The sequence below is a fragment of the Squalius cephalus genome (assembly GCF_949319135.1).
Source record: "Squalius cephalus genome assembly, chromosome: 10".
Lineage (NCBI taxonomy): Eukaryota > Metazoa > Chordata > Actinopteri > Cypriniformes > Leuciscidae > Squalius > Squalius cephalus.
In genome coordinates, this window is record NC_137131.1 from 1,493,102 (window position 1) to 1,509,501 (window position 16,400).

Consider the following 16,400-nt stretch of genomic DNA (forward strand, 5'->3'; position numbering starts at 1 on the left):
GAGCTCACACTCTATCATGTGCTTATACTTGTATATACAGTACAGAGACTGACAGCGGAGTGTGTGAGAACACAGGGTCAGTGGAGCAGATTCAGTGTGTAAACAGATCAATGAGCCTGTGAGGACACTGAAGAGCAGAGCTCATATAAACACACGTACAGTCGCAGCGAACGGGACAAAACCACTGGAGATCCGCCAAGGTGAGTCCGTCCACGTTCATTAACACTTTTTATTTTTATTTTATTATTTATAATAAATTATTATAGTAATAATCTCATGAAATCTGTGGGGAACATCTCCGGGTCATATTTCACTTAATAAATAAATAACTAAATAAAGGAAAACTTATTTTGTTCTCAGAAAGCGTATTTTAGGACCATTTTTTTCTTTGTATTTTGATATTATATTCATGACAATTACATTTCCCTTCCAAATTCTTATACAAAAATAATGCTATATTTTAAGGTGTATTATTTATTCATCAAGGTACTGCTATTAGCAATGCTTTTGATTTGTAATAATTATATAAAAGAATTTTTACTGCAAAAAATATAAATAAAATAAATTACATTATATATATGATATATATATACACACACACACACTTTCATATATATATTATTTGTAATAATTGTATTAAAGTAATTTACTGCAAAAATACTATTACAGAAATAAGAATAACTAATATGCACACACATATATATATATATTTCATTTTTTGGGGTGAATTATGACCTAGACATGTTTACATGAAATTCATTCATAAATCCCTTCTTAGGAACGCTTATGAAGTTATTGTGTCTTTACAATTAAAAAGCAAATCAAATCTAGCAATCAAAGCATAAATTCATAAAGTAAGAGATTCATTGGTATGAAATTAATTTCTTCATGAAGTGAGTTTTTCAACAAGTGACATCTGTCTCTGTTAGCATCATCTCCAACATCATTTATCAGCCATAACCATAAATGTGTGTAATAACATTCATTATATCTCTGTAAATCTGTGTGTCCATGACACTGAGGTCACATGTGACCTGCAGAAGTAGCTGAGATGCGTTTGCTAAACGTAAAGTACAATGAGGGTTTCTTTCGGTCATGAAACTCTTGTTCATAATCAGCGAACGGTCAAAGATTAGCGCTGTTTACAGTGAGAGGAGTAAACTAACTTTAGTGAATATACTATAGCACAGGTAACTTCAGGTCAACATGTTTCAGCAGGGTTCAAAAGGTCAGATGATGCATTAGAACGAATCATCAAGAGCTTGTTCATCTCCACTGAAACATCTGCAACCATCATCATGTTTCTCATGCATCTAAATATAAAACTTGGGTCTCTCCTAGACATTTCATCAGGACTCTGATCGATTAAAGCGTCATGTCAACACACAACACCAGAAACACTCGAGGCCGAGGAGCCACACACACCGAGAACGGCTCGATCACACAGCGTGAGTTCACACTGATGACAAACGTTGTACATGTTTGCATTAACCAATGTAAAGCACTATTATATTATTATACATTAACCAATGTAAAGCACTATTATATTATTATACATTAACCCGTGTAAAGCACTATTATATTATTATACATTAACCAATGTAAAGCACTATTATATTATTATGCATGAACCAATGTAAAGCACTATTATATGATTATACATGAACCAATGTAAAGCACTATTATATTATTATACATTAACCAGTGTAAAGCACTATTATATTATTATGCATTAACCAGTGTAAAGCACTATTATATGATTATACATTAACCAGTGTAAAGCACTGTTATATTATTATACATTAACCAGTGTAAAGCACTATTATATGATTATACATTAACCAATGTAAAGCACTATTATATTATTATACATTAACCAATGTAAAGCACTATTATATTATTATACATTAACCAATGTAAAGCACTATTATATGATTATACATTAACCAGTGTAAAGCACTGTTATATTATTATACATTAACCAGTGTAAAGCACTGTTATATTATTATACATTAACCAGTGTAAAGCACTATTATATGATTATACATTAACCAATGTAAAGCACTATTATATTATTATACATTAACCAATGTAAAGCACTATTATATTATTATACATTAACCAATGTAAAGCACTATTATATTATTATGCATTAACCAATGTAAAGCACTATTATATTATTATACATTAACCAGTGTAAAGCACTATTATATGATTATACATTAACCAGTGTAAAGCACTGTTATATTATTATACATTAACCAGTGTAAAGCACTATTATATGATTATACATTAACCAATGTAAAGCACTATTATATTATTATACATTAACCAATGTAAAGCACTATTATATTATTATACATTAACCAATGTAAAGCACTATTATATGATTATACATTAACCAGTGTAAAGCACTGTTATATTATTATACATTAACCAGTGTAAAGCACTATTATATTATTATACATTAACCAGTGTAAAGCACTATTATATTATTATACATTAACCAGTGTAAAGCACTATTATATTATTATACATTAACCAGTGTAAAGCACTATTATATTATTATACATTAACCAACGTAAAGCACTATTATATTATTATGCATTAAACAACGTAAAGCACTATTATATTATGCATTAACCAATGTAAAGCACTATTATATTATTATGCATTAACAAATGTAAAGCACTATTATATTATTATACATTAACCAATGTAAAGCACTAATATATGATTATACATTAACCAATGTAAAGCACTATTATATTATTATGCATTAACCAATGTAAAGCACTATTATATTATTATGCATTAACCAATGTAAAGCACTATTATATTATTATGCATTAACCAATGTAAAGCACTATTATATTATTATGCATTAACCAATGTAAAGCACTATTATATTATTATGCATTAACCAATGTAAAGCACTATTATATTATTATGCATTAACCAATGTAAAGCACTATTATATTATTATGCATTAACCAATGTAAAGCACTATTATATGATTATACATTAACCAATGTAAAGCACTAATATATGATTATACATTAACCAGTGTAAAGCACTATTATATTATTATACATTAACCAGTGTAAAGCACTATTATATTATTATACATTAACCAGTGTAAAGCACTATTATATTATTATACATTAACCAATGTAAAGCACTAATATATGATTATACATTAACCAATGTAAAGCACTATTATATTATTATGCATTAACCAATGTAAAGCACTATTATATTATTATGCATTAACCAATGTAAAGCACTATTATATTATTATGCATTAACCAATGTAAAGCACTATTATATTATTATGCATTAACCAATGTAAAGCACTATTATATTATTATGCATTAACCAATGTAAAGCACTATTATATTATTATGCATTAACCAATGTAAAGCACTATTATATGATTATACATTAACCAATGTAAAGCACTATTATATTATTATGCATTAACCAATGTAAAGCACTATTATATTATTATACATTAACCAATGTAAAGCACTATTATATTATTATACATTAACCAATGTAAAGCACTATTATATTATTATGCATTAACCAATGTAAAGCACTATTATATTATGCATTAACCAATGTAAAGCACTATTATATTATTATACATTAACCAATGTAAAGCACTATTATATTATTATACATTAACCAATGTAAAGCACTATTATATTATTATACATTAACCAATGTAAAGCACTAATATATGATTATACATTAACCAATGTAAAGCACTATTATATTATTATGCATTAACCAATGTAAAGCACTATTATATTATTATGCATTAACCAATGTAAAGCACTATTATATTATTATGCATTAACCAATGTAAAGCACTATTATATTATTATACATTAACCAATGTAAAGCACTATTATATTATTATACATTAACCAATGTAAAGCACTATTATATTATTATGCATTAACCAATGTAAAGCACTATTATATTATTATGCATTAACCAATGTAAAGCACTATTATATTATTATGCATTAACCAATGTAAAGCACTATTATATTATTATACATTAACCAATGTAAAGCACTATTATATTATTATGCATTAACCAATGTAAAGCACTATTATATTATTATGCATTAACCAATGTAAAGCACTATTATATTATTATGCATTAACCAATGTAAAGCACTATTATATTATTATGCATTAACCAATGTAAAGCACTATTATATTATTATGCATTAACCAATGTAAAGCACTATTATATTATTATGCATTAACCAATGTAAAGCATGGCTGTACTGTGTGTGTGTGTGTGTGTGTGTGTGTGTGTTTGTAGATGAGAATCACATGAGAATGAGAGAGATGACACAGAGAAACCAAGACATGGAGGTAAGACACTTCACTGCCGAAAACAACATGATCCTGCCTAAATAAGAAAGATTTATTTTGTGTGTGTGTGTGTGTGTGTGTGTGTGTGTGTGTGTGTGTGTGTGTGTGTGTTTTGGAAGCATTTATACATCATGGTGCTATTTGTTGTAATGCCTTTAATGTAAGCTGATTTAAATAAAAAAGTGTTTAATAGTTCAATTTATATAATTATTATATATATATACTGTATATATAAAATATATACATTTAATATTTAATAAATATATATGTGTGTGTGTGTTGAAATTAAAGGCATCAAATACCAATTAAATTGTTTTATTACATCAGCATTTAATATTTATAATATTAAATATTAATAATATATCAGCATTTTTGTATTTGAGAATTTAATGAAAATATCAAAATACATACACTCACCTAAAGGATTATTAGGAACACCATACTAATACTGTGTTTGACCCCCTTTCGCCTTCAGAACTGCTTTAATTTTACGTGGCATTGATTCAACAAGGTGCTGAAAGCATTCTTTAGAAATGTTGGCCCATATTGATAGGATAGCATCTTGCAGTTGATGGAGATTTGTGGGATGCACATCCAGGGCACGAAGCTCCCGTTCCACCACATCCCAAAGATGCTCTATTGGGTTGAGATCTGGTGACTGTGGGGGCCATTTTAGTACAGTGAACTCATTGTCATGTTCAAGAAACCAATTTGAAATGATTCGAGCTTTGTGACATGGTGCATTATCCTGCTGGAAGTAGCCATCAGAGAATGGGTACATGGTGGTCATAAAGGGATGGACATGGTCAGAAACAATGCTCAGGTAGGCCGTGGCATTTAAACGATGCCCAATTGGCACTAAGGGGCCTAAAGTGTGCCAAGAAAACATCCCCCACACCATTACACCACCACCACCAGCCTGCACAGTGGTAACAAGGTATGATGGATCCATGTTCTCATTCTGTTTACGCCAAATTCTGACTCTACCATCTGAATGTCTCAACAGAAATCGAGACTCATCAGACCAGGCAACATTTTTCCAGTCTTCAACTGTCCAATTTTGGCGAGCTCGTGCAAATTGTAGCCTCTTTTTCCTATTTGAAGTGGAGATGAGTGGTACCCGGTGGGGTCTTCTGCTGTTGTAGCCCATCCGCCTCAAGGTTGTGCGTGTTGTGGCTTCACAAATGCTTTGCTGCATACCTCGGTTGTAACGAGTGGTTATTTCAGTCAAAGTTGCTCTTCTATCAGCTTGAATCAGTCGGCCCATTCTCCTCTGACCTCTAGCATCAACAAGGCATTTTCGCCCACAGGACTGCCGCATACTGGATGTTTTTCCCTTTTCACACCATTCGTTGTAAACCCTAGAAATGGTTGTGCGTGAAAATCCCAGTAACTGAGCAGATTGTGAAATACTCAGACCGGCCCGTCTGGCACCAACAACCATGCCACGCTCAAAATTGCTTAAATCACCTTTCTTTCCCATTCTGACATTCAGTTTGGAGTTCAGGAGATTGTCTTGACCAGGACCACACCCCTAAATGCATTGAAGCAACTGCCATGTGATTGGTTGATTAGATAATTGCATTAATGAGAAATTGAACAGGTGTTCCTAATAATCCTTTAGGTGAGTGTATATACATATGAATATATATACATATTCGCAAACATTTGTTTTTTAGTATTGCATATTGCAGTATTTATAGTCCATGGTGATTTTTGCCTTTAATTTAAACAAAAAAAAAAAAAAAAAAGAAAAAAGAAAAAGAAAAATTAGAACAACCCAACAACAACATGATAGTGCAGTCTCAGCTGGTCTCAGACTGGTCATGTGACACTGTATTTTCTGCTCAGAGGATGAAAGAGGCCGTGATCAAACATGTTCAGTCTCGTCTGAATGAAGTGTTGGAGCGAGCGCTCACTGACTCACTGCAGTCTCTGTCCACACAAACACAAACACAAACACACACCGACCAGACGGAAAGCACCAATAACAGGTGAGAGTTTCTGTGATGTCACATCCTGCCAATGCAGAAGGAGTCACGTGCCTGAATAAAAGTGTTTCTGCATATATACTTTGATTTCCAGGCACAAACTGGAGCAGGGGAAGGTGTTTATAGCCAGATGCTCACTGCTGGAGTAAGTATTATTACTGACGTTTATGAATCGATAATCGAAAATCCTTAACCACCCTAGCAACGCCCTAGCGACCACCCACAAGACTGACAGCCTAGTAATAAACAAATAATTTGACAATTTAAAACTGCAAAACATCCTAAATACCAAAGGTGAAAGGTCACGACTTCATAAACAATTTCATAAAAATATTAAAACGTGTTTTAGATGTTCTGAAAAAACTGTAATGGTCATCAGTTTACTTTATTATTCTTCCTCCCCAATGGGAGTCTATGGCAGCCCTAGGAACCGCAAGTAGGAAAATGATGAAAATTGGCACACTGGTAGTGATGGTAATGAACAGTAATAAGACCGACTTTGGGGTCTCTAAGACCAACTCTATAGCGCCACCACCAGTTCAAAAATTCCCTTTTCAAATGCTTATAACTTTTGAAAGATTTGTTCTAGAAAATATGTTGCGAACATAATTTTGACTCAAGATTGGTCAACTGAAACGAAACTTGGTACACTTCATCAGAACCATGATCTGAGAACATTAAATTATATAAAATTAAATTAAATGTATTAATTTATATATATATATATATATAAAAAAAATTATGTTTAGATGTTTATAATAAATAAATAAATTATAAATTATATAATAAATTATATGTAATTATTTTATATATAATATATTTTAATATATAATATACATAATTAAATTATATCTAATAATTAGGTATATAATCAAAAATAAGTTACATATATAATTTAATGACAATCATTTATAAAATATGTAATATATTTTTGTATATAATCTACAGAATAATTAAATGAGATATAATCAGAAATAAATTACATATATAATTGAATGATTATTAAATAAAAATAATAGAATATATATATATATATATATATAGTTTAGTGATTATCATTATTTAATATAAAATTATTTATAATAATATGATATGATATAATATTATTTATAATAATATATGATATAATATAATATAATAAATAATACATCATTACATCAAATACTATGAAGTTTAATAAATGAATGGTTAACAAACTGGGTTTTCATAATAATATATCATTTAATGACAATCATTATTTAAATATTTTTATAATCTATATAATTAAATAATATGTATAATCAGAAATACATTACATATTTAATTTAATGATTATTAAATAAAAATAATAGACTATAGAAAAATAATAGAATATCTATCTATCTATCTATCTATCTATCTATCTATCTATCTTATCTATCGTTTAATGATTATCATTATCATCATTACATCAAATACTATGATGATAAAACGTTTGTTAAATTAATGGTTAACGAACTGGGTTTTAATAATATTGTGCCAGACCCGAAGCGATGCCCAGTGGCGTGTGCCAACCTTCATTTGAGGTTCAGGGTCCAAAGTCTGCTGGCCTTTGCCAAATTAAACAAATACTAAATTACTGGCATCATCTCATATTTGAACAGTTTGTCAGAAAACAGTGACCTTGGTGTCTTTGGATTCCTCATCTCATGCCCAATCCCAAGATATAATCCGAGGATAAACCATCGGTCGGCCATTTTGAATTTTGTCATAAATTGCATATTTTAAACAATCTGACATATCGGCACAACATTTCTGGTCATGGGTCCGAATCCTGTGGCACATGCCCAGACCGCAGGAGATACTGTGGCCAGAAGAGGTGCATCTGTTCCAGACATGGTGTCGTTCTAAGAATAATCGAATCTGAACTTGTTAAATATAACATTTATTTGTTATTTGTTGCATTTATTTGCAAAATTGAACTACTGAACCTCGGAAGCTAAGTGAAAGCGTGTCGTGTGTTTTTTATGCTCGTTCTGTTTTTGCTCTTCTGGCTCTGCACTGCTGTTGCAGCTATATGTATTATTAGGGGCCAAGCACCGAAGGTGCGGAGGCACCTATTGTATCTGTTCCCGTTCTTATTATTATTATTCTTCCTTCTTCCAACTGGGAGTCTATGGCAGCCCATAGAACCGAATGCGGGAAAGTTGTTTTGGTTTGACATTCTGATAGAGGACAGTCCCAACATTAAATACACCAATTTTGGTGTGTCTAAGTCATTCCCTCTAGCGCCACCACCTGTCCAAATTTTCACTTTTATTTTGCTAATAACTTTTGAACCGTAAGGCCAATCAACAAAATTCTTTTTCTCTCTGATTCCTGAGCTCATGCCAATTCGATTGCACCCTATGACGTCATTTCCGTCATAACAATATGGCCGCCATTTTGAATTTATCTAAAAAGCTACTTTTTCGAACTCGTCCTAGACGGTTTGTCCGATTTGCACGAAAATTAAACCAGATCATCTACAGACCATGCTGACAAAAAGTTATGGAATTCAAGTTGATTCGCTTAACAGTTTTCGATAAACCCACGAATAAATTTTACGTAGCGCTTGCGAAAACAGATGTAAAGCCGTATCTCCGCAACGCTTTATCAGATTCAGACCAAAGTTGGTACATGTCATCACAAGCATGACCTGAGGCTACATGCTGTGTTTCGGCGCAGCGCCACCTACTGGTCCGGAGATATGAAAAATGGCTATTTTTGCTTATAACTTCTGAACAGTTTGTCCAAAAATCATAAAATTGGTCTCGTTAGATTCAGGGTAACATGCCGAGTCCACTGATATCCAATATTACCATATCGGCCATTTTGGCTGTCGGCCATTTTGAATTTTGTGCTAAAATGCTGTATTTTAAGAACACATGAACGGATTGTTACGGAACTTGGTATGGGTCATCAGCCCGATGTCCTGAAGGAGCGTGAGAAGTTTCGAAACAGCGCCACCTAGTGGTGAATTTTTTTTTTCAAATGCTTATAACTTTGGGTGTGGTCAACTTATTTTCACGAAACTCATCTTTTTAGACTCCTGAATCATTGCCGAGTCCTATGATACCAAACATGCTAGGTTTCGCCTTACGGTTTGTGTAGCGTTGTGATTTAGCGCTTAAAAAACATTTGGCTATATCTTCGAAACCGCTAGTCCGATCGAGACGAAACCACCGTCAGAAGTTTGGAAACATAGGTCGATAGCTATACGCCAATGCCCAAATGCGAAAATATTGATGTTTAGGGGTAGTAAATTCCAAACAAAGTCATGTGTCAGTCATTTTTTACGTGTTTTTTCATATAAATGCCTATAACTCTGAAGCGAATTGAGATATTTTCACCAAAACCGACACACATATGTATGGGCTCACTCTGAGGACACGTAAAAAAAATTGTGGGACTGAGCCTCTTGGTGGCGCTATAATAGAACAAAACATGAAATTCCCATTGACTTCAATAGAGTTTTGTGAAATAAAATGCTATTTTCATTCAAAACCTACTTTTTCGAACTCCTCCTACACCGATTGTCCGATTTTCACCAAAATCGAATCATATCATCTCCAGACTGTGCCGACTGAAAGTTATGGATTTCGTGTCGATTGACGAAACCGTTTTCGTATAGCGCAGCAGCAAAGTTGAGGCATGATGCTAAAAGCATTATTCAGGCTTTATCTCTGCAATGCCTTGACATATTGACACCAAACTTTGTATGTGTCATTGTCACTTCACTCTGACCACATCACATCAGTTTTGTAACTGCGCCACCTATTGGTCGAAAGTGATAATCCATTAAATCATATTTTTAATTACTGTTTATATGATTTTTCAGGCATTTCGCCTAAAATCTTCTTTAAATGTCTTTAATTGCTAATTGTTGCAGTTGATCTGACACTTTCAGCAATGTTGGCATGTCTTGTCGTCTTATTCTGCTTGGCCCCGGTAATTGCTGCTTGCAGCTATATTTATTATTATTATTATTAATATTTTAACCAAAAATGGCACAAAAGAAGTGTTCCTCTCTCTCCAGTGAGTTATTTGAGATCAGTCACATCAGGACCATCTACCACATGTTCATCGCAGCTCTATTCCTGTTCATCATGAGCACTTTAGCAGTGGACTACATCGACCAGGGCAGGTGAGAGTGTGTGTGTGTGTGTGTAAGCCTGACAGTGAGTGTGTAAACGTGTGTGTGTGAGAGCATGACAGTGAGTGTGTATACGCGTGTATGTGTGTGTGTGAGAGCCTGACAGTGAGTGTGTGTGTGTGTGTGTGTGAGTGTGAGAGCCTGACAGTGAGTGTGTGTGTGTGTGTGTGTGTGTGTGAGAGCCTGACAGTGAGTGTTTGTGTGTGTGTGTGTGTGTGTGTGTGTGAGAGAGCCTGACAGTGAGTGTGTGTGTGTGTGTGTGTGTGAGTGTGTGTGTGTGTGTGTGTGTGTGTGTGTGTGTGTGTGTGAGAGAGAGAGCCTGACAGTGAGTGTGTGAGTGTGAGTGTGAGAGCCTGACAGTGAGTGTGTGTGTGTGTGTGTGTGTGTGTGTGAGAGAGCCTGACAGTGAGTGTTTGTGTGTGTGTGTGTGTGTGTGTGTGTGTGTGTGTGTGAGCCTGACAGTGAGTGTGTGTGTGTGTGTGTGTGTGTGTGTGTGTGTGTCTGTGTGTGTGAGAGAGAGCCTGACAGTGAGTGTGTGTGTGAGAGCCTGACAGTGAGTGTGTGTGTGAGAGCCTGACAGTGAGTGTGTGTGTGTGAGTGTGAGAGCCTGACAGTGAGTGTTTGTGTGTGTGTGTGTGTGTGTGTGTGTGTGAGAGCCTGACAGTGAGTGTTTGTGTGTGTGTGTGTGTGTGTGTGTGTGTGTGTGTGTGTGTGTGTGTGTGTGTGTGTGAGAGCCTGACAGTGAGTGTGTGTGTGTGTGTGTGTGTGAGAGAGAGCCTGACAGTGAGTGTGTGTGTCTTTCAGGCTGGTTCTGGACTTTGATCTGTTCTATTACGCGTTCGGTCAGTTGGGGACGGTGGTCTGGGCCTGGACGCTCATGTTGAGCTACACTCTGCTCGGGCCGTACCACGTCCTGCGGGTCTGGGGCGAACGGGCCCTCAGGAGCCGCTGGAGGACGTGTGTGTGTGCGCTCACGCTGTGTGCTGCGCAGATGAGCATGCTGGGAATATTCCCTGTGTGTGTCGTCCTGCATTATCAGCTGCCGCCCGCATCAAGGTTCATCATCATATTAGAACAGGTACTGGGAATATACAATCGACAGGCTTTACTTAATCTACTGTATTATTACATTACATGCATATGTAATATATTTAAATGCATATGCATGTAATTTAATAATTAAATTCAATTAATTATATCGAACTAAATTTATATATATATATATATATATATATATATATATATATATATATATATATATATATATATATATATATATATATATACATACACTTTTTTATGTTTAATGTTTACAAGTTGAATGATTATCATTATTTAATATAAACTTATTTATAATAATATAATATGATATAATATAATATCTAATACATCATTATATTAAATACTATGAAGATAGAAGTTTAATAAATTAATGGTTAACAAACTGGGTTTTAATAATATATCATTTAATGACAATCATTATTTATATAATCTGTATAATTAAATGAGATGTATAATCAGAAATATATTACATATTTAATTTAATGATTATTAAATAAAAATAATAGACTATATATATATATATATATATATATATATATATATATATATATATATATATTAGGGCTGTCAAACGATTAATCGCGATTAATCGCATCCAAAATAAAAGTTTGTGTTTACATAATATATGTGTGTGTATAGAGTATAATTATTTTCTATATATAAATACACACACATGCATATATATTTAAGAAAAATGTGTTATTTATATATAAAATATTTATATATAATATAAATTATATATAATATAAATATATATACACAGTATATACATGCAAATATTTCTTAAATATATACATGCATGTGTGTGTATTTATATATAGAAAATAATTATACACCGTACACACACACACACTATATTATGTAAACACAAACTTTTATTTTGGATGCGATTAATCGCGATTAATCGTTTGACAGCCCTAATATATATATATATCGTTGAATGATCATCATTATCTTCATTACATCAAATACTATGAAGATAAAACGTTTGTTAAATTAATGGTTAACGAACTGGGTTTTAATAATATTGTGCCAGACCCGAAGCAGAGAATGTCTAATATGGCGAGAAGTTTCACTCTCAGTAAACTTCCGGCTTCTGAACTGGTTGCAGTTCCACTCTGGCTCCACATGAGGGCGCTCACAGGACGAGTGCAGAATGAATGGAGGTCAATGGCGGTATACCCCTCAAAATCCACTTTTCTCAGGATATAATTTTTTGTCTAGTAATTTGAATGTTGTATTCGAAAGGAGATGCAAAGAAATTACACATTGCTGGGTGTTAGATTTTTTAGAGTCACTTATTTGCTTTAAAAAGTCTTTCAAAATGTCAATGACGTCAGAATGCTGACGTCATTAGCAGAATGCTAGCGTGTTAAGGGCAACAACAACTCAACCTGTAAGAAATCAAAACGACATAAGTACTCGTTCATTCAACTTTCGACCTAAAATCCATGTTGAACTTGCAAAATCTACAATCAAACCTGAGATTTCTCAACGGCGATCGGGTGAAAGAGACAAATTTAGCCGTCTAGCCCCATTGACTCCCATTCATTTTGCACTCATGGCGATCGCCCCCAGTGGAACTCTGGTGGTATTACAACCAAAATTCGGTACAATAGAGCTTAATAGGGAGTGGGCAGGCTCTCCGTAGACGGGCTCTGCCCGAAGCGATGCCCAGTGGTGTGTGCCAAAGTTCATTTGAGGTTCAGGGTCCAAAGTCTGCTGGCCTTTGCCAAATTAAATAAATACTAAATTATTGGCATCATCTCATGCATATCAAAGCAGACGTGCTCAAATAGGGGGTCAGAGGTCAGCGGCCTAATAGACAAAACTGGGCAGATACAGGTCGAATAAGGCCTGGTTTACACTCAGTGAAATGTGACCCAATTCCGATGTTTTGCTCATATGTGACACAGATCCGATGTGTTCTATGACCGTGTAAACAGGAACAAAACGCATGCGTTCGGATATTTCCAGATCGGTTTCAGGCCTCATTCACATGTGGAAATAAATGCCAATGCGACTGTCATGTAAACAGGGAGATGGGGTTGTCTGAGGCATTAGGCGACGTCTCCGCGGTTTAATGACGAGAGAAACCCCGACGCGCGTCTGCACAGGGACGGATGGACTCGTCGTTGTGTCGTCGAAGGAGAGGAATGTGGACAAACGTTGACAACATGTTGTACACAAAAAAATTTCGGACCCATCGCTCCTCGTTAAAGCCAATATTTAAACACAATCTGCTCCCGCCAGTCCTGAGATCTCTCACACACACAATAACTGAAGCACATGATGGCACTGTTCGTCCTCCTCCGCCTCATAATCATGATGATGTTTGGCGAACTTCGCATATATCGCAGAGCTAGCATCAAGCATATTTCACGTCCGCCCATCTGTGCAAGAGAGTTGAACCCGTTAAGCATGCGCGATGTTTCAGATAGTATGTCAGTGTAAACACATGAATCGGATATGGGTCACAGTTGAAAGAACGTGTAAACGGACGGGCAAAAAAATCAGATAAAGGCAACAAATCAGAACTGGGCATCAAGACCTGCAGTGTAGACGAGGCCTTACTCCTGCTTTTACTCCACAGATCAGATTAGTGATGAAGAGCTACTCGTTTATCCGTGAAACCGTACCAGCCGTCCTCAAAAACAACACACAGAAGGGTAAGAGTGCTGAAAACACACCAGATATCATTTTTACTAGACACTATAGTTCATTTCTGTAAGTGAGGAGAGCAAAATAAAGTAAACTGTGACATATTACACCCAATAATTCTTCATACAGCGACTACCAGTAAAAATTTGGGACCAAACATTACTCAGACACTTTGAGCTGATCATGTTTTGCTGAAGTGTGTTTTCTTTAATTGCTAATGCTCTTTTTACACACAGACTGAACACAATGAAGCATTGCTTGGTGATTGGTTGAGCTAAACTGGTATTATCTAATTGTGTCGTTAAAGGGATAGTTCACTTTGAAATTAAATTTTGGTATGTTTTAGCTTACCTGAAGGGCATCCAAGATGTAGGTGTCTTTTTTTCCGCAGTAGTTTCAGTTTTGATATTTTTAGGTCAAACCGTTCTTGTCTGTCAGTCATATAATGCAGGTCTATGGTCACTGTCTCAAAGAGCATGCACAGAGTCCAAATTAAACAATTCCCCATCGTCCAAATTAAACAATTCCCCATCGTAAGTACACATTAATGGTCTAAGACACGAAACGAGCGGTTTGTGTGAGAAAACGAACAGTATTTATATCGTTTTTACCTCTTGTACACAGCCACGTCCAAGTGATCTGAGGGCGCGAGCGCATCCTGGTGTGTGACGTGTGCGCAGACTGGTGCATAGATAAATACACTAGATGTCGCCTTGTCTACGGCAGTTCATTGGAATGAATGTCTTTAATGCGACATCTAGTGTATTTATCTATGCACCAGTCTGCGCACACGTCACACACCAGGATGCGCTCGCGCCCTCAGATCACTTGGACGTGGCTGTGTACAAGAGGTAAAAACGATATAAATACTGTTCATTTTCTCACACAAACCGCTCGTTTCGTGTCTTAGACCATTAATGTGTACTTACGATGGGGAATTGTTTAATTTGGACGATGGGGAATTGTTTAATTTGGACTCTGTGCATGCTCTTTGAGACAGTGACCATAGACCTGCATTATATGACTGACAAACAAGAACAGTTTGACCTAAAAATATAAAAATTGAAACTACTGTGGAAAAAAAGACACCTACATCTTGGATGCCCTTGAGGTAAGCTAAAACACACCAAAATTTAATTTCAAAGTGAACTATCCCTTTAAATTTAACAGCTGACAGATATTCAACATAATTCATGTGTGAGACAGTCTAACAGAAGGATGGACAAAACCAGTCAAATATCAACTGAGTTCTGCTCATATTTTATTACCATTTTCTAAACTATAGCGAATAAACTGTGATAATGTGAGAAATGTTGAAGGCGTCTGAGTGAATGTGTTTGAGTCTGATCTTCACGTCTGTTTTTCCACAGATAAACCTCTGCGATATCCGTCCCTCTCCAGTTATCTGTACTTCTTGTTCTGCCCGACTCTGATCTACCGTGAGGTGTATCCGCGGTAAGCGCCTCTTGTTGAGCCACACGACTGTATTACACACTTAAAAATCAATATCCTCACTGTTTGCTGTTCCCTTCAGAAACCCGTCCATCAGGTGGAAGTACGTCGGCATGAACTTCCTGAGGGTGGGACTGACTAATCGCTCACTTCAACACGTCTGGCTCACATTACACACAAACATTTACATCAAAAATGAGAAATTGTATTTTGCATAAAGAAAAGAAAAATTTAAAAACTGTAACATTATTTTCATAATTACACCCCTCGATTCTTATTACTTTTATACAGTGATGAAAACCATCAAAAATATATATATTTTTTAAATGGCATAAATGAAATTTATCATGCTACCATCTGTACTTGATGATTTAAAAAATATATTTATTTATTTAACACATAAATGAAAGCACTCTCTCAGCTGACGTAGGCGTCAAGACCAACATATAAATAAATAAAATTTAAAAAAGGTCTGCAGCTGATCTTATACTCCGTCTGCCAGTGTTATAAGGTGTTTGATTGTCTAATTATAAAAATTATAAATTAGAGTATATTTAACAAATATAAAAATATAATAAAAATATATATAAAATTTAAAAAGGACATTAAAGTATATTTAACAAATAATGTAAAAAAATATTTTTTTACTGGTTGTAGAGCAGTGTTAGTGTTCACACAGTGTTA

At 34.5% G+C, this 16,400-nt stretch overlaps 2 protein-coding genes across 2 annotated transcripts in view; both read left to right on the forward strand.

Annotated features, from left to right (window-relative positions):
• Nucleotides 1-16,400, forward strand: part of kif5ab (kinesin family member 5A, b) — a 581,587-nt gene that overhangs the window by 55,895 nt on the left and 509,292 nt on the right. The gene's annotated exons all lie outside the window — the stretch shown is intronic.
• The window catches only part of soat2 (sterol O-acyltransferase 2), a 27,917-nt gene continuing 11,587 nt past the window's right edge, over nucleotides 71-16,400 (forward strand). The window contains exons 1-9 of the mRNA XM_079883545.1: nucleotides 71-200; nucleotides 4,345-4,397; nucleotides 6,249-6,391; nucleotides 6,483-6,533; nucleotides 10,425-10,532; nucleotides 11,346-11,619; nucleotides 14,197-14,272; nucleotides 15,635-15,719; nucleotides 15,799-15,844. Coding sequence (XP_079739671.1) covers nucleotides 4,356-4,397; nucleotides 6,249-6,391; nucleotides 6,483-6,533; nucleotides 10,425-10,532; nucleotides 11,346-11,619; nucleotides 14,197-14,272; nucleotides 15,635-15,719; nucleotides 15,799-15,844 — 825 coding nt within the window. The 5' untranslated portion in view covers nucleotides 71-200; nucleotides 4,345-4,355. The remainder of the gene's footprint in view (nucleotides 201-4,344; nucleotides 4,398-6,248; nucleotides 6,392-6,482; nucleotides 6,534-10,424; nucleotides 10,533-11,345; nucleotides 11,620-14,196; nucleotides 14,273-15,634; nucleotides 15,720-15,798; nucleotides 15,845-16,400) is intronic.